Source organism: Leuresthes tenuis, unplaced genomic scaffold, assembly GCF_036924035.1.
Source record: "Leuresthes tenuis unplaced genomic scaffold, fLeuTen1.0.hap1 SCAF_9, whole genome shotgun sequence".
In the NCBI taxonomy this organism is placed as follows: Eukaryota; Metazoa; Chordata; class Actinopteri; order Atheriniformes; family Atherinopsidae; genus Leuresthes; species Leuresthes tenuis.
The window spans coordinates 30106162-30133278 of record NW_027325363.1 but is presented as its reverse complement, the minus strand read 5'-3'; the positions used below and the strand labels follow the sequence as shown (position 1 = coordinate 30133278).

General features: G+C 40.3%; 1 protein-coding gene across 1 annotated transcript in view; it reads right to left on the bottom strand.

Moving 5' to 3' along the window:
• Positions 1-972: 972 nt before the first annotated feature.
• acsl3a (acyl-CoA synthetase long chain family member 3a) overlaps positions 973-27117 on the bottom strand; it is a 37725-nt gene continuing 11580 nt past the window's right edge. The window contains exons 3-15 of the mRNA XM_072393000.1: positions 25493-25670; positions 19645-19754; positions 19173-19311; positions 16448-16598; positions 15276-15399; positions 13848-13919; positions 8463-8602; positions 8176-8348; positions 6545-6619; positions 5935-6126; positions 5391-5505; positions 2678-2835; positions 973-2577 (exon numbers count right to left, since the gene is read on the bottom strand). Of these exons, the coding sequence (XP_072249101.1) occupies positions 2420-2577; positions 2678-2835; positions 5391-5505; positions 5935-6126; positions 6545-6619; positions 8176-8348; positions 8463-8602; positions 13848-13919; positions 15276-15399; positions 16448-16598; positions 19173-19311; positions 19645-19754; positions 25493-25670 (1785 nt within the window). The 3' untranslated portion in view covers positions 973-2419. The remainder of the gene's footprint in view (positions 2578-2677; positions 2836-5390; positions 5506-5934; positions 6127-6544; positions 6620-8175; positions 8349-8462; positions 8603-13847; positions 13920-15275; positions 15400-16447; positions 16599-19172; positions 19312-19644; positions 19755-25492; positions 25671-27117) is intronic.

Genomic DNA, 27117 nt, shown 5'->3' with positions numbered 1-27117 from the left:
AGAACTGTGTTTTTACAGTCTCAGTCTTCCCTGATGACATTAATTGGAGTGGAGCTGCTCAAAAAGAAAAAGAAAACGTACGAAGTTTAGCAGGAAAATAATTTCATGTGAAAAGTTAAGACGGCTGACAGAAGTGGTTTTACCAATGCCTTGTATTTTACAAATTTGTCATCTGTTTCTTGAAATGTAATATTTGAATGGGAAAACTGCCTGATAAGAATATGTAAGCAAAAAAAGGACGAAAATCAGAAGTCCTTTACACACTAAAATAAAGTTGATGAGGCAAAATAATAAAATATCGTGGGTTTAGTTTGGGCTATGAGATAAAATTCAATGGAAGAGTAACAGGGTGTTCATTATAATTTTTTTAATTCATTTTCCATACCATCCCAACTTTTCCTGATCTGCAGTTGTATTTGGCTCTGTAGCTGTTAAATGCTTTACTGTGTCATCAGTTTGTTGCTAAATCAGTCAGTCTGTTGTGTGGGGACGCGCAGATGGTCCAAAATGGCTTTTTAAAGCTTTGTATTTGACATCAGTTGCATACTGTAGAGAGCAGTGTGAGGGTCGTAACTATAAGTAATCCCCCACTTCTGTTCCCTGTTTCATTAATGCAAGGTATGCATAAAAGCTGGGAAAAAAATATAAAACTTTCAGTGTTTTAACATGTGATCCTTGATGCATATTAAGGTGTATTTGTTATATTTCTCCCAAAAACATGATATCCAAATAAAAGAAATGATTCAATTAAAGTAACTCAGTTCCATTTCACCAGAGATCAACCCAACAATTTACACCTCAAAGCTGTAATGAGCACGGATAATTAATGTAACTGAATAAGGTTCCAGTGAGTTCTTAGAGTTATTGAATCAGTGAAGGTTAATTTGCCTCCTCATGACTGAATATCATCATCCGTATGTCTGCTGGTGACACAGGCATCGGATTCACACTCGGATAAAATCCTCTCACACATAGAACACAATCTTTATTCACTTCATTGGACTTTTTTTTTCTAAATGAAAATTAAATTACAAATAAATAGTTTGATGTTAAGAGACAGACTGTCCAAAACAGAAGGGAGTTAATATAAGTCTATACATTAACTTTCTCTGCTTATCACAGCTCCCCATACATACATGGACAATTAATTATCTAAATTATGAATCATTCAGAAATTAACAAAGGCATGTTTCAGAATCATAAAGAAGGCAGCAGGTGTCACTCTGTGGGGTCGTGTCTGTGCCCTGGCAAGACGTGCTGAGTCACACACAGTGTCACAAAGATGACATAAATATGTGGCCAAGCTTTAACCACAATAAATGCAACATACACACACACACTCACACGCACACACACATATCACACTTATGCAAGCATCCTCACCCTCCAACCAGTTCACCCACACAAGCTGAGAGTTTAATTTAGACTTTTCTCTATTTTGCTGCCTTACTTGGGCAGAAATGATCTATCAGATGGATATTGCACTTTGATTTATCAGATACAACAATGATTACACAGTAATTCCATCTGTGTTCTGTAAACTTACAAAATATACTCTGACACAGCAGGAGAATTCAGTAGACTAAACAAATGTGCAGTGTTGTTTCTTCTCATTTTAAAAGAACCCAGTGGTTGCTATTGTCTCATTTTCTTATATCAGCCTAAACGAAAAAAAATAATTAATCTGACTAAAGAAGAGCTTAATATTTAACCAACCTTCTCTCATTTGCCCTAAAATGACTTTGTGCTTTTGGTATCAGGACGTGTTGATGTGAGATGTCCCATGAGCGCTGGAGTCACAGTCTGACAGTGGGTGGGAGACAAAATAAACCAATAACAGAACTCATAACAATTTTAAGACAAAAAGAAAAATAATAACAAAAAGTTAATCCTCTCCTGACCTGCAGGGAAGCAAAGGGGGGACTGGAAGATAACTAAGATCTTTAAGATAAAGTTAAGAGAATCAAAAAGAGCTGATTCCAAGACCTACCGAGTCTGAATCTGGTGTCTTGTAGGTAAACACAAAGAAATGAGGAGACACACTGACCTAAGATTCTGCTGTGGCACTTAGAGTTCGACATCAGCTAAGACCTGCTCCGTTTCATAACTCACATCTGGAAAAATAAAGACCTCCGCAATGAGGTCACACACCTGGATGGAAACAGGCAGGAGTGGAAATGACATCTTTTCTTATAGGGACTTATTCAGTAACTTTCATAAGAAATTCAAGTAAAAGCTGCGTCCATGGTGAAACTTGTTAATCCTTTGTTTGAGATCTTAGGAACATTAAGTTTTAGTTCACCATGGCTCTACTATTGAGGGGCAAGAGGGCTGGTGGTTGGGTAGTGTGAGGGGACATAGGGAGTGTTGCACAATCCGGTGTTGGTCTGAATAAACAATGCTGTGCTGGTCTTGCTTGTTATTTTCCACCATACATTCTCTCTATGTCATCCTTATAATGTGTTTTCAGCTCCTTGCGTTTGAGCTTGAAGGCGGCAGTCACTAATCCTGTCTCAGGAGTCCATGGGTCTGGACTCAAGCAGATCTTACGAGGGATCTCAAAGCGCTCTAGCTGGGCTGCAACAGAAGGAGAGAAGAAGTTAACTTATCTACTCATACCAAATGAGTTGTACTAACCCATATCTGCAGCTCTAACCCCTGTTTGACCTTTTCTCACCTGTCAATGCGGCCTCAGTTATGACCTTAAGAACCAGCTCCTCCATGGCCTCGCTGTTGCACAGCTCCTCCCATGACCCTCGGATACTATACTGGCCAGCCAAAGCCACCAGCTGCTTCTGATTGGGTACCACAAAGCTAATCACGTAGTTCTCATCACTGCAGAATGGGAGAAGAGGCAGGGTGTCAAAAAGGAAGAAAAACAGTGTACTGCTATCAAGGCAAAGCTGTTCACATCAACTGAACACTGGGCCGAATAAGGTGATGGAGCTCAAATGTGCACGCATGTGGAACAGAGTAAGGGAACCATCAATTCTTGACCGGGTAGAATTTCTAACCTTATAAGGAGATGGAAACAACACAGGCCTGATGTGAGTGTGTACAGACTGAAACCTCCAAATCTCATGAAAACAGTATATTGCACTACACCACAGAACTGAGTAAACAGTCAGTTGTAAACATTGTGATTCAAAGCTTACACTATGGTGTCAGCTGTCAGCTTACTTTAGGCTTTGTACAGACAGGAAACAAAAGAATACTTGAAAATAAAGCAAACTTTAGCAAGTCATAAAAAGTGAAAAATACAACCCCAATTCCCCCCAAAAGTTGGCACACTGTGTAAAATGTAAAGAAAAACAGAGTGCAGTGACATGTTATTTTACTCACATTAGAACAAAGAAAACATTTCAAATGTTGAAAGTAAAACATTTTACAACTAATCTGGAATTTGATGGCAGTAACACTTTTCAAAAAAGTCGGGACAGGTCCACGTTTCCCACTGTGTAGCGTCCCGTCTTCTTTTAACGGCAGACTGTAAACACCTGGGAACTGAGGAGACCAGCTGCTGGACTTTTGGGGAGGAATGTTGTTCCATTCTTGTCTGGTATAGGATTCTAGCTGCTCAGCAGTCCTGGCTCTTCTTTGTTGTTTTTTGTGTTTCATAATGCTCCAAATGTTTTCATTTGATGAAAGGTCTACATTATGTAGTCTTACACACTTCACTGTAGCTTCCAACCTGTTGCTACTTCCCCAAAAACCCCATAATGACTGTGTCTGCTCCCTGATCACCCAAATTGAATCATCAACAAACACAAGAGGAACAAATCCTTAAAACCTTTAAAATTGAGACAAAAAATCTAACTGAACAAAAACAAGAAAGTATTGAATGTGGTTTGCTGAATATTAGATCTCTCCTTTCGAAGTCTCTGTTAGTGACTGACTTGATTTGTGATCATATTGATTATTTTCTCTTACAGAAACGTGGCTGTAGCAGGAGGATCATGTCAGCATTAATGAATGAACTCCCTCTGACTATTTAAATGTTCATATTCCTAGAACCACAGGTAGAGGAGGAGGAGTGGCAGCTATCTTCAGATCAGGGCAACTAATCAGTCCTAGACCCAAGACTAGTTTTACCTCTTTTGAATCTCTGATTCTCAGTCTTTCCCACCCAAAGTGGAAATCAGAGAAACCTCTTCTACTTGTTGTTGTTTATCGTTCACCTGAACCTTATTCCGAGTTTCTGTCTGAATTCTCAGATTTTTTATCTTAGTTAGTGCTGAGTACAGATAAAGTCATTGTAGTGGGAGACTTAAATATTTATGTAGATGTTGAAAATGACAGCCTAAATATTAACTTTAATTCTATATGAGATTATATGGGATTTTATTAAAGTACACAGACCTACTCACTGTCTTAATCATACCATTGACCTTGTGCTGACTTATGGCATTGAGACAGAACAATTCACAGGATTTCTTCATAAATTTGTCTTACTTGACCATATTTTGATAACCTTTGAGTTCACATTACTAGACTACAGCATCTGAGAAGGAATTTATATATATAAAAAAGAACAAGTCTTGATCCAGGAGTGTTAGCTAATCATTTACCTATATCCAGTCTTCCTTTTATATCTAAAATTATTTGTTGTAGCTAAACTTTGTGATCATTTACAGAAAACTAATCTGTTTTGAGAGTTTCCGTCAGGATTCAGAGCACGTCATAGCACATAAAAAGCACTGGTGAAAGTTACTAATGATCTCCTCTTGGCCTCTGATAGCGGACTTGTGTCTGTGCTTGTCCTGTTGGAATTACAGTGTTGCATTTGATATGATTGATCACAGCATTCTGTTACAAAGGCTTCAACGTAGATTAAAGAGGAAGACTTTTCATTTATGTGAACAAATCTATCAGATGGATATGAACGGATTAGGCTTCTTTAAATCATATTCATCTGATAGATTGCAGTTTGTTCACATAAATGAAAACTCTTCCTCTTACACCAGAGTAAATAATGGAGATCCACAGGGTTTAGATGCGATTTTGGCTTGTCTACCACCTGCCAGCTGGTTGTTTCATTACTTCAGCAAACATATCTGCAGTGCACGTTTTAACAACCTGGACCAGTTCAACACACAATATGGGACAGAACTGGGAATAAAATATGGATCAGTACCAAAAGCAATTTGGTGTGTGGTGCTCTGAGCTCTCAGTGTATTTAGTGTATGCTCTGTCATGTGGTAATAATGTGCTTTCCTGGTTTACTGGATCTAATTTGTGTCCAAATTCCTATTTGCATGGCAGTGCAAAGCAGAAATCAGAGCTATAAAGACTAGGTTCAAAGGGAGGACAAGTTGACACAGGAAGCTGATTACACTAGTTTAATACATCATGTCTTCTTAAATAAAACTTTATATTTGTGCATCACACACCTGTTGGCATAGATACAGATGTTGTCAATCAGGGGACAGTTCTTCAACACGGCCTCCACCTTTCCTGGGGAAATATACTCTCCCGCCTGCAGCTTCACCAAGTCTTTCTTACGATCTGGAAACAGACCAGAGACAGCTGGTTGTTGCAAAATGTGTATGAGCATTGTTTCCATGTGAATATGTTTGTACACATCTCAGAAGGAAGGGAGGAAGTGTGCGGGGGTGTTCCACAGAACTGAATGTATCTGACCAGTGCCATCTAGATAACAGTAAAGCAGCACTGTGGAGTAATTCTGGGAATTGAAGAAAAATCTGATTTGTTAAAAGCTTTCCTGCCAGCCTGATAAATGGAAGGTTTTCTGGAGGAAATCCTAAGAATGTGAGCCACAACGCCGATAATTTCTCCTTCTGATACAGCTGCATTGAAAAGAAGATAAACAAACAACTTCTTCATATGGTAATCTTTATCTAACAAACTGTGTGTATGGGATCTTCTCTGATCTACACGCTTGATCCACACATCCGTTTTCCCGTGACTTCTCACCAATTACTTTGAGGCACCCATCTTCATGAAACTCTCCAATGTCTCCCGTACAGAACCACCGCTGGCCGTTCTCATCCACAAAGAAGTCTTCTTGTTTTTTTGCCTCACTCTTGTAGTATCCCATGGTTATGCTGGGTCCACCAATGATAATCTCTCCTCTGGGATGCGGCTTGTCAGTGCTCTGGTAACCACCTTAAAAAAAGTGCTGATAGTCAGTTTGAGTGATAAAAAACTGCTATAAAACAATTCTCCTGGCAGTTATAAAAATCTTGTTCTACTTCTGCCCTACATACCAGGCGAGCTATAAACTCAACTTGACAAGTATCAAGATTTAACAGAGCTCAATAAAAATGAGTTATGATGTCTTATGTACACAGATGGAAGTTATACACATGTTGAGAGAAAAGTGGTATGTTTTCCTTACAAGGTTATGGAGCGTAACAGTGATCTCTCCTGCAGGGAAATGTGGAAAAGAGTGCTGAATGGACTGGTGACCACGTGTGTGTTTGGATGAGAGGACAACCAAATAGGAAGTCGAACTCTGATGTGTGTCCCGGTGAATCTGTATGATATTATCATGACATGCGTGTGTATGGATGTAGCACCTCACCCTCCACCCAGGGTTTGAGTTTGATCTCACAGCAAGCCAGCGGTCCTCCCACTCTCCCAGTGCTGTAATCCCACTCTGGAACAGAAGACACCCACACAAACATGACCAGGAAGTCCACCAGCATCAACGTTTATTGCCATAGCAACACGACCTCACTTGCTCCCTCGCCATGGAAACCTAATCCCAAAAGAACTCTCACAACAGAGTTTTCCTGCCTCAAATGACCACAGTGGATGTAACAGGCTGTGAACTGCTCTGTTGGTTCAGCGTGTCTGGGAAAGGCTGACAGCATTTCTACTGCCAGACAAAAGCCAGATGGTTAGCTGTGTACTCCTCTATGCTCATTATAAAATGAATATTTTCAAGTTTAGAAAAAGCTGCACAAAATGTCTGTTTGAACAGTAGCAGCACAAATGTTCACTTTGGAAGTTTCACAACAGGCTGAAAATGGGTTACTCAGTCTACAATGGCTTGTTGCTAATGTTGGTTTTTCCAAACTAGAGAATGGATTGACTTATTTGTTTAATGTGACCCCCACACAGTATTTGCTGTTTTTTTCTCATCCATTCCCCCATCCTGGTTGTAACATAGCCCCTCCCTCTCTCTCCTCCTGCTCTTTATTACCACTTCCAGGTTGTCGGAATTTCATCATTTTGGTGACTTTCCGCAATTGCTCAATAACATGCGACAATTGCAACTAATGAATCCTCACTTTTTGAGCTCTTACACATAAACAAGACCAAAAGTTTCAAGCCCTGACAGCAGATTTGTCACATACCAAATGCACTGACATGAAGTCCTTATTAGAAGGCAAAGGGTTTTATCTATTCTGCTCATTGACTTTGAGTCATTAGTCTCAGCAATTAAAGTTCGACTCTTTTGGTCTAAAAAGAGCTCTTCAATAAAGAGCTATGTTAAATTTAACTGAATAATTGTTATTTAGAGATACTCATACTGTTTAGTTTAGCCTCAATTGCATAAAGATCAGAAAGATTTGTGCCTGAAACAAGTCCAAAGTATGATCCCACTGTTCAGTCAGCATATCTGTAAAAAAAACTAAAAAACCTCTGTATGGGAAAAGATTCTTTTCATCTTGTTGGAGCTAATAAACTGAGTGCAGTTCTGGACCTGTTAGGTTGTAAATAAAAGTATTGAACGAATGATAAAAAGGTCAGGATGATGGTACCAAATGGTAAGCTAGGGGAATTAAAGGTCCTTGCATGAGATCTAATTAATCTGCAGCTGTTTACATAGTAATTGCAAATTGTTTAGTTCTGACTCGATTGGCCACTTCAGCTAAAACTGACGGTGTGCTGAAGCGTATTACGTGTCTGCATAGCACAGTACAGGCAAAGATTTCATCAGATCGCGAAGAACAGATACAAATACATCATTTATACTTTCACAAATAGGAAAATGAAATTAGGAAATGCCTCATAAAGAATGGTACTTATCTTTCTGTAACACATCTAACAGCAAATTAATTTAGCTTAAGAGAAACGCTTTATAAATGCTTTCAATATGAGTGAAGATGAATTAAACATATTTTTGTCATGATTTTTTTGGCTAGTTCTAGATGAACCGCTGCTATGCTAACTGTGTCCTGCTTTAAAACAGTGATTCCTTCTTACGTTCGCAAATTGTTCCAGCCCCGGAGGTCTCTGTCAGGCCATATCCCTGAACCACCGGGCAGCACATACACACATTCATGAAGCGCTGTGTGGCTGCAGAAAGTGGTGCTCCGCCTGAGAACACAAAACGTGTCCGACCTCCAAGCAGAGAACGAACTTGCCTGAACACCAACCTGGTTCAACAGAAGAGGAAGAATTCAAGAGAAAGGACTGGTATACGCTTCTCAATTTCTGCTGATTAGGTTAACTTTTAAAAACTCCTCAAAACTAACAACTCGACTGCATACCTGTCACACAGTGGTGTGCTGTAGCCTTTGGCAAGCTGCTCCAGTTTATATTTGTATGCCAGGATGAAGACTGTTCGCTGGACATAATTCATCTCCTCGACCTTAGTCATCACATTCTTATAGATACGGTCCATGATCTCCTGTAGTCACAAGGTGGAACAGGGGGGACAGAATGAAAGAAAAAACATATAGCAAACGAATAAAAAAGAAAAACCAGCAGAGGTAACATATAAGTTCTCTACCTAAAGGAGCTGTGTGTAGGTTTTAGTGACATCTTTTGACAAAGTTGTAGACTGCAGTCAACAGAGTCCTCTTTAACTCACCCTGCCCACGGAGGAGAAACTAAGATGGCTGTTAAAAATATAAACAACCCTATCTAATGCCAGTGCTTAGGTTAAGTTGTCTGTCCCGGGCTACCGTAGAAACATGGTGGTGCACCAAGGCACGCTCCCCCTGAGAGACTACATTAGGCCTGTTGAAAGGTAATAACATTTTTACATGATTCTTAACTATGGGATCATATCTATGATCAATACTGCATTACTGCCAGCAGATTCCCTCACATGCTACACCCTGGAACTTTAGTTGAAAAGTCACAAGTTGGACAGCTGTGAGGTGTTGGACAGTTTGTATCGTATTTGCAGCTACAAATACAGACTGAAAAAGAAATTATATGCATATGGTTGTTCTTGACCCAGCTCTGGAGGGATTTACTTTGGCTCTGAGCTGGGACAAGCTGGACAATAACAGAACATGCGAAGAAAAACAAATTAGCAAACATGTACCATGTGTGTGCCACTTAACTTTGGATGTATAACAGTAATGACCCCGTCATGAATTACTAACAGTAAGTAACAAAACTAGAATAAAACCAAAGGAGACTGACAAGACTGAACATGTGCTGAAGTTGAATGAATGGATGGGTGAACCACAACTCCAGCTAAATCTGACCCGTGTCACAGTTTTATGTTTTGATAATCTTGTTTCAGGTATTTTTTCAGGTTTTTGGTCATGTTTTTCCCCCTGTCACTTAGTCTCACTCATGTCACCTGTTTCATTGTCATCAGCTGCACTCACTCACTAATCACCCTCCTCAGTATTGAGTCTCCCAGTTGGTTCATGTTCATTGCAGAATCCTCACTACCCTTCATGCCACGGTCGTCAGTTAAGTCATGTTATTTATCCATAGTCCTGTTTTTGTTAACGTTAAGTATTTTTGAATCCGGCTCTGCTGCGCCCTCTGTTTTTTCCTTGCTCCCTGTTTTGTGTTTATTGGAAATAAACCTTTTGATTTTTGAAGAACTGCATCTGGGTCCTACCTCCTCCACCGTTCTCTGACAACCTGAAGCGTTCATACAAGTTTGTTTATTGAATTGGTGAATCACATAAGGTAGAAGTTTTAGCACTGCATGGAGCACAACTCAGGAAACATGAATCAAGCATTGATCATTGATGGCGATCAGTGATGGATGCTATGATTACTGTCGAACTTCACACAGCTTTGTAATGATTTTCAGCTGCAGGCTGTTTGGTGGGTTTAGTTTCCAAGCTTTGCTTCGGTCTCACCACGCTCATTGTGGTGTTTCTGGCCACAGCAGGCACCTGTGGCACCACAGTTTGCTGTGAAATCACTGAGTTCTGTCTACTCAGAAACAAACTTAGAGACTTTCCTCGGGACATTTCCCTCAGGAGAAGGTGGAGACCAAAACAGAGCTGAAAGAGAGGAACTGTGCCACTGACACTTTCCTGGTGGCCAGAGACAGAGTCCATTTAATGGTGCAACAGCTGGATTTGTTTTAAATAAGCAGACATAATCTTTTCACGTGATATTACAAATGAAAAGAGAGAAGATAGTGATGTATGTAATATTGTAAACGTCCGTTGAAATGTTAGAGACTAGGACTTCAAATTAGATGCACAAAATGACTGGAGTTTAAAGACAATGTCGAGCAATCATTTACTTTTAACTTCTGTTTCAACTAACTTTTTGGATCTCTTTTGTTTTGGTTCTCAGACTCATGTGTAGTGCTGGTCGTGTAGAATTCAGCGGGTCCGTCTGAGCTATTTTGCTTAAAACGGCAGCCTACAGGTTAGTGACCAAATATGTTATCAAACCTTGCTTACATATTCATTTTCTTATTTTTCAAAGATAAAACACAAATCATGTGACCATATACTGTAAATGGCACTGTTGAGTGTCCTTAGAAGCTGCACTCTGTTAAATGGGGGAAAGCAGCTGGTCCTGGTGGGTGTGTACGTGTGTGTATTAAGCTAAAGCACTGAGAGAGGAAGTGGACACAGGATTCATCCAGCAGCCTGTTGCTATATCACAGCAAACATTTTGTATGTGTGTGTGTGTGTGTGTGTGTGTGTCATGGGGAGAACCACATGGGGCTTTCTCACGTTCTGTTTACAGCTGTGAATGGTTCCAGAGACTGAGGCCCTCTGCCCTTTCGACCATCACCACTGGGAGCTGGTGGGGGGTGTCTTCATGACATGTGAGAGAGCAGATAGTATAGAAGCTAAGACACATCCTGTGTAAAACTCGCTAAGATGAGCTCAGCTCTTTTTTTTTTTGTTTCAATCAGCTGTTTCTTTGAGAGTGTCCTGAATCTGACTTCAGAGTGGAGACGAACAGAGAACAACCCAGATTCATAATGTTTCTGGCCACCAGGTGAATTTCAGTCTGACATTTTCTGTCTCTTTGTTCTGTTTTGATATCAACATCAACTTCTGATGGAAATGAAAAACCTGGAAAAAATAATGGAATCACCTCATTTTGAGGATTTCGTTCAACGTTTTGTTTTGATATGACTGTAGTAAAGTGAGAGATGCAGGGCCCCACAAGCATCACGCTGGTCAGGAGGTGTACAGAGTACAAGTTGACCTTTATTAACTCATCCAACGTAGCCTTTTAACAAAGGGAAAATGGGGTGTTACTCTTCCCATAGCACATAAAACATACCCCCTTCCAACCAGACAGAACAAATCCCAACAGACATATATACTCTGATAGGCCTCCTCTCCAGTTCAAACGAGCCTATCAGAGCAGATCTGGGATAAGAGGACAGACATCATTAACAATGAAATCATACAAATCTTAATTTGTTTGTGCCAACAAATACAAATTAACTCCTGCAAAATAAAGAAAGAAAATATAGTGCATTCAAAACTAATCCACAAAATGTACAACATAAATAATCCAACTTAATTAACTGAAAATATTTCCACCCATTTTGTCTACCATTCACAACAATCCCCACCTCTTTCTGGTCTCCATAAAGGAAGACCTATAGAGGCGAGCTCCCTCTTTGAGCCCATGCCTAGATGCAAACAGGACTGGAGAGACCAGGTGACAAACCACACCGCTCCACACCTACAATCCGACCCAGCATACAGTGAGAAGGTTAGCACTTCTTTTATTTCATTTAAATGCTGAACAATCCCACTTTTAAAATAATAAAATAATATGGTCAATTATTTATCAATTGATTTATTTCCAGATGAAGTAGAGGAAAAAATGATGGAATCAGGAACCAAAAAAAAACCCCAAAACATCAACAAGACTCATAAAATAAATAAATAGTTTATTTGTGGAGTGAATTATTATGTAATTAACAAATTAATCAATTAGCCAAGAAATCAATAAATATATAAATAAACTGACACTACTACTACTACTAATATTCTTCATAGTCGGTCCTTAGTTCCAGCTCCTCTGTCTTTTCTGTCAGCTTGAATTCTATGAGGACTTCACTAATGGAAAACGACATTCTTCATCGGTCAGGTTCCAACTTTCTTGTACAGCAGTCGACAGATGAGCTCTGCAGGATGGAGCCTTGTCATTTGTCAGATTCAGACTATTTGCTGGCCATGTCACTGAGGTAATATGTCTTTTCTGAAGAAAAGTTTTAACCCTCTTTGATCTGAGGAGAGGTGCATCATCATCCTGAAGAATGAGCTCAGCATCACCAAACCTCCTTTGGATTGATGGAATGAGAAAAGAGTCCAGAATGTCAACCTGTGCAGGCCCCGTAGAGTTACTGGCTGCCATCTTCCCTGGTCCTTTACCTGACATCAACCCCATATCATCAGTGATTGTAGAAATGTGCTTGTTTTCATCTTCATCATCTTTCTGTGTTTCACTGGACCTGCACCAAACTAAAGTTCCAGAATCATCTCCTTGTCCAAAGCAGATTGGTGATTCAAATATGAATATCATATTTTGTTTGTTTGTAGGAGCTTTTACAATCCTTTCCATCGTTTCCACTGACAGCTCTCTTGTTTGGGCCATGTTTCCTCTCAATCAGCTGCTGCAACAGCTCGTTAAACTCCACAAAAACTCTCTTTTAACTGCGCACTCATTTACATATTTAGACTTGTACTGGTATTTTTTTCAGAAATGATGATTAAAAGATGATTCCATACTTATTTTCCTCTATGCAAAAAAAAAAAAGCAAAATAATTTGACATAGATGTTTTAAGGTATGTTTCCACAAAGCCATTATGTTCAGCTGTTAAGAGTTCTGTTTTTGGTGATTCCATAACTTTGTCCAGAGGTTGTACTTTTAATTTTAGCCACTTAAAACTCCACGGAGCGGTTTTTAACTTTGCCTGATGTTTGTCACACTACCTTCCTCAACCTGTGTGCGACACCCACTTAGCTGAACCACTACCACTTTTCCACAGAAAGTCATATCTTTTTACACAGCATTTACCTTTGACAAACACAGTAAAACATTAGGAAAATATCAGGAAGGGTCATTTTCTATCTGATCCTGTCACAGGGAATGTAGATTTAAAAAAGATATTGTTACATCTCTGTGAGAATTGCTTCTCATAAAGGCTAAGTGTTATTGGACGTCAACATAACGATAAACAAAGTTTCTTACTGTCTATTGGAGCTATTGGAGCTGCAGCTGTGTGCTACTTTAATGTGTTAACATGGACCATAAAATGTACAGCAGGGGGATCTGTCAAACCAAGGGTAGTTAGGAAGACGCTATTAAGCTGAATTCTGGTAAGTGCAAATTTTATGCTTTTCATCTCACATTGCTCTCCATTTCCCTTCAGTTGAAATGGCTTTTTAAACTAATAGAGCAATGAGTGGCTCACGGTTACAATGAGTCTCACGGTTTAACGATAAAGGTCAGGACTGAGCAGTGGGGAGTAGCAGAGTATCTATGTCACAGTCAGTTCAGACAGCTGCAGCAGATCCAGACCTGCTGGACTCTGAACCAAGTCAGAGTGGAATCTGATCTGACTGCAGATGAGGCCAAACTCAAGCTACAAAGAGACAGAGAAGAGTGACTCTGGATAACTGGAAATGTTAAGGCTTCTCACACACTGAAGTGAACCATGCTGAGTGTACTCTCATGAACATACAGGAACTACTGTCATCAGGGTGGGCTGCAGGACGCTGATGTCGCCTTTGCTTCCTTTCTTGATCTTGGTCGACTTGGGACAAAAAAATAAAAACACAAAGTCAGTTACTGTACTGATTGCTCACATCAGATTTAAAGAGTCTCAATCGGATCTAAACAAGTACCGACTTAAAACTGGAATCTATTTTTTTCTAAGGTGTGACGTTTGAATTTGATCCAAATCACTTGTTCCTTTCACATTTTCAGATACCATTCAATTGAACAATAATTAACAGATTTTCTTTTTTTTTTTCCAGCTCTCACTTTTAGGGCATACTCAAAAGTAACAATAACGAAAAGGAACTACTCCAAATAAAGAGGTTGGGACAGTATGGGGAGAAAAAATGTGATTGTGACCTCTGTTTCATCGCATCACTTTGAACTCAAGATATGTAATTTTTCTCTCGTTAGCTTAATTTCATTTGTTAATAAACAGTAATGTGAAAAAGAAAAAGAAAACGTACCCTCTGAATTCTGAGCCTCTACATATGAGAGCATGACTGAAATTAAGTAAATCCAACCTCAGGTGAACAACTGGAGAAGAAAACCACCCCTGCCTGGATTCAAGTCAGCGCACTGATCTGAGGTTGCTTCAGTTGATTGGGTCTAACTTCAACAACATTATGATGATGTCAGCTGAATGAGCAAGTTTTCAGTCATTTGTTGGAGTGATGCACTAATGTTTTGCTCCATCAGCAAGATATTGGTGATGATCAATGCTGTTTATGCTGTCGTAGATAATGAAGTCTTAGACAGACCGACGGACTGTTATTTCTACTCACTTTCCAGCCAAGAGGAATCAAAACCACTATTGTGTATTTGGCTGTATGCTATTTAGTTGATCCATAAAACCACAACATTGCAATACTACAGTGATTTAAGTCATGCATGGAAGAGAGAGAAACAGAAATGATTTTATGTTTATGCATTTCGCAGATGCTTTTATCCAAAGCAACTTACAGGTAGGCAGATGGGGTAAAGGGAGTCTTGCCTAAGGACCCCTACTGGAGTTAGTACGTTTCATGCAGGGGATTTGAAACCCTGGTCTCCCACACGAAAGGTGGAAATCATACCACTACACTATCCAGCCCCACCATTTTCATTGGTTTTTGTTGTTGGATTCTTCAATTTAGCCTCAATAGTGTCTCTCTGTACAGTTTTCACGTTTATCTGTGTTTAACAGTTCCACCTGTACGTGCCGCACCCAGACATGACTGAGAATCAACCCTCTGATATAAAGGCAAAAAAAAGAATGAATTCCCAAAATGTCAAACACAATCCACGTAACAAAGTTATTCCCTGATGCTCCATCAAGGAAAACTGCAACTTGTTCAGAGGATGGAAATTTCATCCATGAGTTAAAAGTGTTTTAGGGTTTGTGTTATTTTACCTGGTCAGAGAGTGTTTGAGGTGAGGAATAACCGATCCTACAGCCATAAGAAATACATACAAGCTCTGAACTCAGCTCCAGCACATGGGCGAGAGGGAGGTAACCAATGTAGGTGTCCTCCTCACTGTAAACACAGTCAGTAAAAACAGCTCTGAGAGGTTTGTGTCTTTACACTTCATTGTGTATTATTGCATATGTGGGTCTGCACTGGAAATTTAAAAAAAATCATCTTGTCATTAATCATACATCCAAGGACAGTAGTCTTTAGAGGACTCATCAGAGATAATACTGTAATGCAACTATAATCTGCTACCATCTCAACATGGCTCCTTCTGTATCCTCCATGGTGCAGGAAAAAAAAACATTCACAATTCAGGAGCTGTACATGTAGAGGAGGAGGTTTACACGTCAAGCCATCATTTATATGAGAAGTCTGATAGAGACCATATCAGCTGTGAACCTTTTAATCTACATCCATCTTAGTCCGACTGCCCTCCTCCCAGATTTTAACTCCAGTCATACAGAGCTCTCTCCTGAGCATGTTTACTTCCAACCCCTCTCAGTCCTCAGAGAGAAAGCTGCTTTATGTGCTAATGGAAACAGCTGAGTTGTGTGATGGATCTAAATGCTTCTTTCAAATAAGCAGCAACAAATAAATCAATGACAATATGGAGTGGCTGTAGCTCAGGAGGAAGAGCAGTCATCAACCGGAAGGTTTCTGGTTCAATTCCTGGCTTCCCTGGACCACATGTCGATGTGTCCGTGAGCAAGACACTGAACCCCATGTTGACTCTGATGCACCCATAAGTGTGTGAAAAAAGCGCTGTATAGCCCGTAACATTGTATAGACTGAGACGTTAAGTGTATGTGAATGGGTAAATGCGGTTTGTAGTGTAAAAGCACTTTGGCTGGTCAACTAATCTGGAAAAGTGCTATATAAGTACAGTCCATTTACTATTTAACATAGCTCTTGGCTGTAGCTTCAAATTTTACACACCTATGTGTGAGTATAAAGCTTTTAAACTAACACATGGTAACCAGGAACTACTGGATCAAATCATGAAGTGAATTAGATTAAATGTCTGACTAACAACTGTGTCAGCAGTCTTATAAAAAGTTATAGCTCATACAGAGAACACATGTCCGAGAGTTTAATGTGGTTGTTGTCTTACCCCAGTTTGGGTACCCTCTCAGCCATCCCTGTGATGCCTGCGATGATGTTGCTGTGGGAGATCATGACCCCCTTTGGCACACCTGTGGATCCACTGGTGTACATGATGACTGCAATGTCTGAGGGAAGTGGCCGCTTTTGCTCATGTGTGCCTGTGATGTGAACACACAGGAACATTTAAGCTGAACTGCATTATAATGATGGCTTCTAACACGACACTGTGATTCGTGCAATGCATCTTAAGACATCAACGCACACACCAGAGCACGCACTAATCTAAACAATTAATACAAAGATAAAGAAGAATGAATTACATGTGCTCTATGTTCAATGTAATGCAACTGACCCAGATCAGCTGATTTAATAACAGAAAAGAACAAAAGAAGACAAAAAGGAATATCTAAGAGTCACACATGCATTGAAAAAAGAAAAAAAAATCAACATTGATCTTAAACAGTGAAGCCTTTTCTGTTGTAGTGGAGAGTGTGTCCTACCGTACCAACCGTAAACACCATGCGCAACCTTCAGTCATCACTCTTTGACACATTTCATCTCTTTTTAAATCTACCATTATAGATTTATACATTTAGACTCTTTCTGGTACTCTCTGGCATTCATCAGTCTGACCTCCTTAGTCTTGTCCTTCAGATGTGTTCATTTGCTGGAAATTACTGTATTAATTGAGTGTAAATAAACTGGTGAATTACAAGTAAGTTATGGGAAAAGGTTTACAATCCAGGTGTCTATTCAAGACCAAGAAAGAATGTGTCTCCTGTTTGTTGAAATGAAAGAGTGCACAAGTAAGAGATGAAAAAATGGCCCCATGACAGAACAGCATATATTGAGGTATCTGCTTCAATCTGAGCACTATCTTAAAGACCCCTTGTCTGAGGTGCAGTCAGTTTCAAAGTTTTTAAGTAGAATAAGAGATTATTTTTCCCCTCTCTGATGTCTAAACTAAGCAGACCCCAAAAAAGCAGACAAAGGATGAAGGCAAACTGAAGTACTCTACAGTTACAAGGGGAGGGGAACTTTCATCTTTCCCCTAAATAAGAAACACGTTGAACTGTATGCTCTGAGAGCTGATATATCCTTTTATCAAGACATGAAATCACCAAGTTGTCATGTTTTGGGTCAGTTGGTTCAAGGGGAGGGGTGGGGAGGTGGGGGACTATTCCCTCATCCATCCACAAACATTCACAGTATCAAACTTAATCTGTCGCAGATGTTAGAACTTCCTCATTCACATGACCTACTGGGAGTCTTACCGATCTACCCCAGCTCCCTGTCCATAAGAAACCTCCCCATGACCGCTTTGTTTAGTGCAGGAATTTTCTGCTTCTTGAAGATTCCTTTTAAGATGATATGATGATTGATCTGCAGGGGGGTTTGGAGGGCTGATATTTTTGCATTAGAATAGAGACCAGGTGAACTACTTTTAACACATTTGATGCCTCTGCTTACCCCAATAGGTAAAACAGTTGATTAAATTCTTTATGTAGGTTAATGAAAAAATGAAAAAACAACCACAAAAAAAGAAATACAGATGATGACAAAGAATAACCAACATAAACTGCCTCAGTCAGATGTTGGACCACTACATGCTGACATAAAAGCTTTGATTCTAGTCTCTATATCTGAACACAATTCTTCCAAAGGATGAGCCCTCTGTTGGTGCTTTGACGGTGGATAGCACCATCTAACACGCTGGTCCAAACGCTCTTGTAGGTGCTAGAGTAGGTTAAAATCAAGAAGCTAAGTAGGTCCCAGAGGGTACTTTACATGATTCCGATTCTCATCAAACCATTCAGTGAGCTCTGAGGGACAGCTGTAGCTTAAGAGGAAGAACGGCCAGTCGATATGTCAACACGCATGCATCAGTATGGGAAACTGTGTGATGGAGAAAAAGTGTGTGTGTATGTGTGAATAGGCGAATCTAGCTTGTAGTGTAAAAGTGCTTTGAGTGGTCAACTAAAATCAAGCTACATAGATACAGTCTATTTACTGTCATCCTGACAAAGAGCACTCCCATCAGGACAGAAACGTTTTCTCATTGGATAAAGGAGATCACTCAGAACTTCTTGGTTGCATCGTGACCCTATCTTCAAAGGGACACGTGGACACAAATGCAGTCGGCAAACTGACCCCAATGCATGACCGCCACTTCCAGTAGAGATAAATGTTTGGGATTTCTCTTTAATTTGACACCCATCTGCAGGCACACAATTATTAAAGGAAGGGGTTTTAATAGTCAAACTATGACCAAACACCATGCTTTTGTGTCCTTATGTTTTCCTTCTTATAGCTCAAGTAATTTCAGACATTTCTGTGGGGATATCTTTGCAGTGGTATTGCTGCAAAAGAGCACTGTACTTGAAGGGGGGTGCATTTGTTTCTTTTGGTTTTTGTATACTGCAGTGACATTTTTTGACAGAAAACAATACTGAGAAAGACATCCCCCTCCTCCCCCTCCCACACATCTCCAGCTCAAAACTTTCTGATGTAAAATACACATGTGAAGAGCAACCACAATTAAAGAACTCTCCAGTTATCATGTGAAAATGATTTGTCAGACATAGAGCCCAACTGAACACAGGAATGATGTTTTAGTTAGGTAAGCGACTAATTGTCTTTGTCAGTGTTTAAAACAATTTGAACTAAAGGTTGAGCAAATTCTATAGAGCTAAAACAATGACTAAATGTGCATGCACAATCACTCAACTTACCATTCCCAGTCCTGGTACCCAGATTCTGCACAGCAGCCATGCTGTGGATACTGATACCACGTGGATAACCGGACCATGTGGTTGCCGTGTTGTCCACTACAATGATATGCTGCAACCTTGGAACTTCAGCGAGGATAGCCTGACCCACACGTACGCACACACACCAACAGATGTAAGCATGACCAAAAACACAAGTAAAACACTCCACCGCTCCTCCACAGTTAGCAGCACCACCTCTATTTGTCTATAATCTTAAAAGGTTGTCTTATTGTTATAGTTCTGGTCAAAGGTGAAAGATTTGTGATATCTGGCCTCGCATAACATGGCTAATAACACCCAGTAGTGCTTCCTGAGAAACTGAACTAACACACTGCACCAGGAGATGGATGTGATGTGAAATGTGATGATGCAGTACGTAAGTATGAAAAGTGTGATTACTCATTGTAATTTCTGTGTTAGTGTGGGCTCCAACCTTTAGTCTGGTCTCCAGGAGCTCTCTGCTGGTGATGATGTGGGTGACTTGGGTCTCATTCAGCCCATGAGCAATGGCTAGACCTCCCAATGTAGAGTAAAGGGTGACCACTGAAACATAAAAAGTCACATGTGGAAGCACATATGGAAAAAAACAAGTCTTCAGTCATAATATGTTTAGGAAAATACACTTCATTAACAAGTGGAGTTTTAAAAAAAAAATTGCAGAAAAACCTGTGTCTATGTGTGAACAGAGTGATGAGACAGCGAGACATGTGAAGATGCACAATGTACGTGCACTCAGCACTGCTCACTGGCTTGGACTTGGCTTCCCACACACAGATGACATCTTCAGACACCTCTAGAGGCCACAGCTCAGTAGCTGAGCTGAGTGACACTGCCTGATGAGCAAACTATTGAGGAAATGAAGAGCACTGGAATGTGTGTGTGTGTGTGTGTGTGTGTGTGGGGGGGGGGGGGGGGGGGGGGGTATGACTAAGTATATATGTATGACAGAGTACTGGAATGTGTGTTTAGGAGTGTTAGTCAGAGCACTTTAAGCATTACTGTTCAAATTCTATCATAATCACAGCTACAGGGAAGACCCTAAACTGATCATATTTTATCAAAGTGTTAGACAGTGGATATGGCGGCTGAGACTCAATTCTGGGGGCCTGGCCAGGCTCAGCCTGAAGAAGACACAGGATGCCACCTTCAGCACCTGTGTAGCAGGGAATTCAAGGTTGGGTGTAGTGTCAGCTGGGTGGCAGGGGAAGGCGGGGGCTAGGTTGTGACTATTCTCTGCTTTGCAAACTGGCTCTGGTGACATGGACCGCCACCTTGCTGGTGGGAAGGAGCCTGAGCTGATGTGTGAGGTGGAGTAGTACCAATTATCTTATCCCCACACATAGTGTGGGCTCTGGAACTAAATTGTTGGAGAGGGCTGGACTCTCATAATTTGGAGGTGCACACAGGGAGAGGAGTAAGGTGAGTGTGGGGATACTACCAAGCCCCCGGCTGAGCGCCTTGGCGCTGAGGTTCTGACTGGTCAGCGAGAGGGTCGCCTCACTGCGACAGTGAGACACAGGAGGGAAGGTTCTGACTGTTGTTTGTACATGTACCGAACAGCAGCTAAGATGATCTGACCTTCTTGGAGTCTCTGGGTTAGGAGAACGTTCCACTGTTCTCCTGGGGACTTCACGTATTGGAGGAGTTTGGGGACATGAAATATGAATGGAGAGAGTTCAAGACCACCACTGCTGATGCGGCTTCCTGGTGCCTGTCAAGGTAATAACCGGAGGACCTGCTGGTGGACACCTGTGGCGAGGGAAACCATCAAGATGAAGGAGGAGGCCTTTCGTGCCTGGTTGTCCCGGGGACAAGGATGAATTGGCCAAAAGGGCTACAGCATTAGAGGTTTCAAAAGCTAAAACTTGGGCATGGTCAGGAAAATATCCATCATTGGATTATCATGAGGCTTGATAGGCGAGTTTCCTCAATAGTGTAACTTTTATTTTAGTAGGTGTGGTTTGTGCTCGCTGTGGTCACCATATCGTAAAGTGCTTTGGATCAGTTACATTAGATGTGATGTCTGCATAACCACTTATACCGATGACTTTTGTACACAAGAATATGATGTAGAAAACAACTGACAGAGAGCTGTGGGAACTTTAATGTGATTATGACTCTCTTTTGCCGTATAATCCTGAAGCACAGATGGGTAAGCTTCTTTCTGCAGATCAGAATTTTTTTTGGCTCACCCACAGAGCTGGACACTCAGACCAAACTGAGAAAATACAAGTTCTTTGTCAGGAAGGTCCTGGGTATTTCTGTCTCTGGTGGGGGTGTACGATCTACTAATTAATAAAAAATTTTAGTAGGTGTGTCCAAATTTGAAGTCAAACTGTATATCATATACATACTGCTGCTGTAATCATACTCCATCCATCCATTTTCTATACCGTCAATCCGTTAATCGGGTAGCGGGGCTGTAATCATACTGAAATTTAAAAATGACAAAAAAATACATCCAAACAGAACCTGTAGAGGGCAGTAGTGTGCATGACAGTAATGAGTGGTTTGTGTGTCTGTCAACTTGCTGTTGGAGAAGACAGAGATTAAGTGCAGCTTGAAGTGCTGTATTGATAATGGAGAAAATCTGAACTGAATCTGTTCCAAATATCAATAGTTAATATGTAATGAAATGTTTATGTGGCTGTGTAGGGTTATTAAAAGATGAGAGAAAAACTGGCTTCAGGTCGTTTAGAAAATCTAAAAATATTAGAATAAGGGAGGAAAAGGGGTGAGAGTGAAAGAGAAGGAAAGGAAGGTGGCTGGAGGAAAGAATAGTTGACAGTAAAGCAGAGGGAGCCTGCATCCCTCCTCTGACACAGAGGTTTATGGGACAGGGCTTTATGACGTCTCATTCTTGCGTCATGGAGCTCCAAAGCTTCCTGCACTGTTACTGTGTGTCTGTGTGTGCGCATGAAGGCCATGACACCTCTAGCCGTGAGATCTAAACACTAGATTGGGCCCCAGCTTAATGTGCATACTAACGATCGCACAACACTTACTAAAAGTCATTTTAGTGCAGGAAACTCAGCAAATGTACTGACTTCCTTAAGAACAACAGACGAAGAATTTGGGAGACATCTCACTTGTGTTCACTTGGTGAACACTTCTCTATGCACTTCAACAAACGAGGTCTACAAAGTCTCAAGGGGTAAATTTAATTGACTTTATAGGGAGTTTGTTGTGTGCAAGTGCTGCATGTCATGCATCCTTTGTTTGACTCAGAGGCACATCTGCCTTTTTACATAAAGCCAATGTACAGAGGATTTATAATGTACACATGCACGTACACACTGAGTCTTTGAGTTCACTGGGGGTCTTTGGCTGACTCCTTGATGCCTCTGTCAACATCAGAGGCTCACGTAGACTCTCAGCCCTCTCCTACCTCGGTCTCGTTCCCCTCTGTTCTAAACTAAAACTCTACCCCCACCCACCCCACTGTGTGCTGTCCTCAGCCCCTGGCCTTTCCACTGTCCCAGAGTTTGTGTTTGCAGATACATTCTTGGCTCATACTCATGCCATATTTTAAAAGCATGACACTTTAATGGAGACTAAACCACAGTTCCGGGCAAAATGAAAGGGACTTCATGGACACTCAAAATGATATTATGACCTGCTGTCAGCACTTGTAATAAACTAAAAGGTTCTGTTGGTACAGAACATATTAAAGAGTAAATCAGCACAGAATAGCTCAGTGCAAAAATCTGCTGCTGCATTGATCTGTACGGGCAGCTTCTCTCTGAATTAAACAGTTTCTCATTCAGAAACTCTGTAACCAGCTCTAATAGCTTTGCTCTGGTGTTATATGATTAATTTCACCTGACAAAATATAAAACTAAACTTAGATCCATTTCCCATTAAACAAGAAGCCTTTTTGTTCAAAGTCAAACCACTGTAGACAGTGACAATGTACATGTGTAGAATCGAATATTTGTATCACAGGACAATGGAGAAACAAACTAAGCAGAAACTGTGAAGTTGGAAAAATGGGGACACTTATGTAACAGTGAAGCTGTAGGGACAGACTGATCTTCTTCTGTCTCAGTTGGGCCAAGCATGTTAAAAGTTGTTCACTGCAACCACTAACACATGCACATGCACAAACACAGAAATGGCAATAAATCAGCTGAGTTCAGACACATTTGGAAGCTCAGTCTGTGGGAAGAGTAAACAGAAGAAAACAAGGGGCGATAGAGTTGTCTTCAAAGTAACAAAACAGCATGATGAAACTATAGCTTAAGAACTTTCTAACAAGCTCCTGATCGTCTCTGTGTGCAAATGTTAATAACCCCGTGCGTAAAGTGTGAAATGTCTTAATCAGTCTCACCTTTTCCCCGGCGCACTTCTGCACTATATGAACATGTATGTTGTGAGTTACACAAAAACATAGGTATTTACATTGGGGGTAATCAGAGTCACTCACATGTGCTCCCACCACCCCTGAGAGAGCAGTGTCACACATATTTGTGGGGACTCTCTGTTCAAAGCATACGCCATGTTTCAGTAGGAAATCCAAGTCTTTGTACATGAGGTCCCTGGAGCGTGGCAGGACTTTGTAATACTCCAGAGTTGCCCAGAGGGAGAGACACGGGAAGCCAAATACTCACAATCCCCCAGCTAAGCTCCTTAGTGTTGGAGTTCTCCTTGGTGAGTGATAGGCTCACCGCAAGTCACAGACAGGAGGGTTCTAACTGTTGAATATGGGGTACCGGAGTTGTTTTTGTGGGCTATTTGGTCTCTGTATATCCATAGCAAAAGCAATGTCTGCATATTTGAGAAAAGGTTGAACTCGATTTCAGTGCATTGGACTCTGCCAGGGCTGCCCCTTGTCACTGATCTTGTTTGTGATTTTCATGGATAGGATCTCAAGTCACAGTCGGGGAAGGGAGGGTGTCTGGTCTGGTAACCTCAAGGTCGCAGCTCTGCTTTTTGCAGATGATGTGGTTTTGTTGGCTTCTTCAAGCTATGACCTTCGGTGCGCACTGGAGGGATCTTCTTCATGAGTGATGGCAAGTTTGGGTGAGAGATGGACAGATGGATAGGGGCTTCATCAGCAGTAATGAGGGCACTGCGTTGGTCCAATGCAGTGAAGAGGGAGCTGAGTCAGAAGGAGAATCTTTCAATTTACTAGTCCAGCTTTGTTCCAACCCTTACCTATGGTCATGAAATGTGGGTAGTGACTAAAATAATGAGGTTGCAGATACAAGGTGCTGAAATGCGTGGCTGAGCACAGACTTAGAGATAAGGTGAAGAGCTTGACCAACCAGATGCTTCTTCACATCGAAAGGATTCGTCGGTTTTACGGGCACATCCAACTAGGAGTAGGCCCTGGGGTAGATCCGTTCTGGCCTGGGAATGCCTTGGCATTCCCTAAGAGGAGCTGGAATGTTTCGCTGTGGAGTGGGATGTCTGGGTTTCCCTCCTTGACCTGTTTCCTCCGTGACCCAACCCTCAAATAAGCGGAAGATGATGGATGTATAAGGATGATGTTATACTCCACTTATTTTGAAAAAAAACAACAACGCTTTTACAGTTATGAGATTTTTTAATCCAAATAATTAATTTGGGAAAAGATAAATGAATATAATTGTATACTTTGTAGAACTTCAAGAATAAACATCAATAAAAAAAGAATAGTTGAAGAAACAACAGGAACCTAACATACCTGCACATAACATAATGAACAGAATGTACTATGATTAGGTATCACCTGAGTGTTTGTGGTCAATTTTTGTTTATTAAGCCATTATAATTAAAACTCAGGAAATTAAATTAAAACTGATTAAAACCCTCTCAGTGCTGTGGTGGAGCAATGAGGAGGAAATTATATTATGTTTTGGAGAAACATCCTCTCCACAGCATCTTGGCAGGACAGAGGAGCAGCTGCAATGAGAGGGTCATCTCACTGCGCTGCAGGACTGAGAGGTTCAGGAGGTCCTTTGTCCCCACAGCCATAAGGCTTTTTAACAGTGATTGCTGACTTTGAGGTTTTTCTTACATTTATTTATTTATGTATTCATTTATAATTATTATTGTTGTTATTGTTCTAAAATACAATCATTGTAAATAAATATATATATTATTTTTGTTTGTTTGTTTTTTGAAAAAAAAATTTTTTAAGCTACTTGACTAATTTTTAATTTCCCCTACTGGGGAGAATAAAGTATTTTTCTATTCTATTCTATTCTATTCTATTCTATTCTAGTCTATAATTGTTTGTAATTCTCCCCCTACAATGTCCACTGTAGGTGTAACACTCTTGGTGATCCTGGACTTACGTGGGAAGTTGTATGTAAAGCAGGCCAGGGCAGCTATCATCCACTCTGCTCGTGTCTCACAGAAGATGGCGATGTTGGTTTTTGGCAGCTGCCCCAACGATGTCAAGCCACTGCCTAGCTGAGTTGCCACAGTAAGGACTTCTTTGTAGGAGAGCCAGCTGTACTCACCAAGAATTACCTGCAGAATGTATAGGAGGAGGATGAGATAGAAGAGTAAAAATCTTGACAGTGATGGTTACCAAGGAACTAACTCCTGGCTTTGTTTGGCTGGTATGATATCTCTGATTTTAAAATGAAAACTTCCAGTCTTACCTGGGGCCTTTACTATATCAGGGGCTCCGCATACATGGGTTATCTTTTCTTTGTCTAGTTTTACACACTGTTACAATTAAAAAAGCTTCAGGCAGTGTCATGACGTTGGTTATGAACTCAGTAAGTCAACCAAAGTTGTCTTATTCTGGATATTTTTGTGTTCGTGTAAAAAGTAGTGTTGGTACCTGATGGCCTATCTCAAATATGATTCTAGAGGCACATATTTCTCACAAGAACAAGAAACCATAATTCTAATCTAATGATGAGGAGTTTAAACATTTGAAAGGGCTTTGAAAAAGTATTAAGAGCCTATTTCACTGCATTATAACAACAGGAACTTAAACGGATATGTTTATGGATTTTTTCTAATGTAAATAAAAGTCTTAATTGGTAAACTGAAAACTGAAAAGTACTGTATGCATATGCATTCACTGCCTTTGTTTTGAAACCCCAAATTAAGATCTGGTGCAATCAATTACATAAACAAATTATAGCATTATATCAGGTAAGTCCACCTTTGGGCAATCGAAGTGTTGCCTTTAAAGGTAGTCTCAGATTATCAAATCATAGGTGTGCCCCAAGGTTCTTCACTTGGTCCGCTTTTATTTTCAATTTTTATTAACAACCTTCCACTTGCCTGTACAGACTGCACTATTCAACTCTATGCAGACGATACAATTATTTATTGCTCAAAACTTAATATTGTAGATATTCAGCAAACTCTTAATCATGATTTTGACAAGATACAATTATGGCTTCAAGCCAATAAACTGATTCTCAATAGAACAAAATCTCACTGAAATGTTATTTCAGAAAAAACGTACTACATTTGTTAGTGAGCTTAGTCTTACATGTTTGGACACTAGACCAATTGTTGAACAGTTTAAATATTTAGGACTTTGGCTTGATTCTTCTCTTTGTTTTACTTATCACATACACTCTATCACTAACAAAATTACATATGGTTTAAAATGATTTTATCAATCAATTAATTGCTTTAGTTTTTTAGTAAGAAAAAGAATTGTCACACAATTATTACTGCCAATTCTCAATTACACTGACATAATTCATCAAAATACTACAGCCACTAATCTGCAACCATTTTGTGTTGTTTATAACAGTTTGTGCAGGTTTGTTCTCCGCTGCCCTTTCAGAACTCATCACTGTTTGTTGTATCAACAACTGTCTTGGTTCACTCCATCTTCCAGACGACAATTTCATTGGTTATTATTTATATTTAAATGTATTAATCTTAGTTATCCGGAATACTTAAAACAATATTTAATGCCCATCATTAAATATTAAAAGTGTTT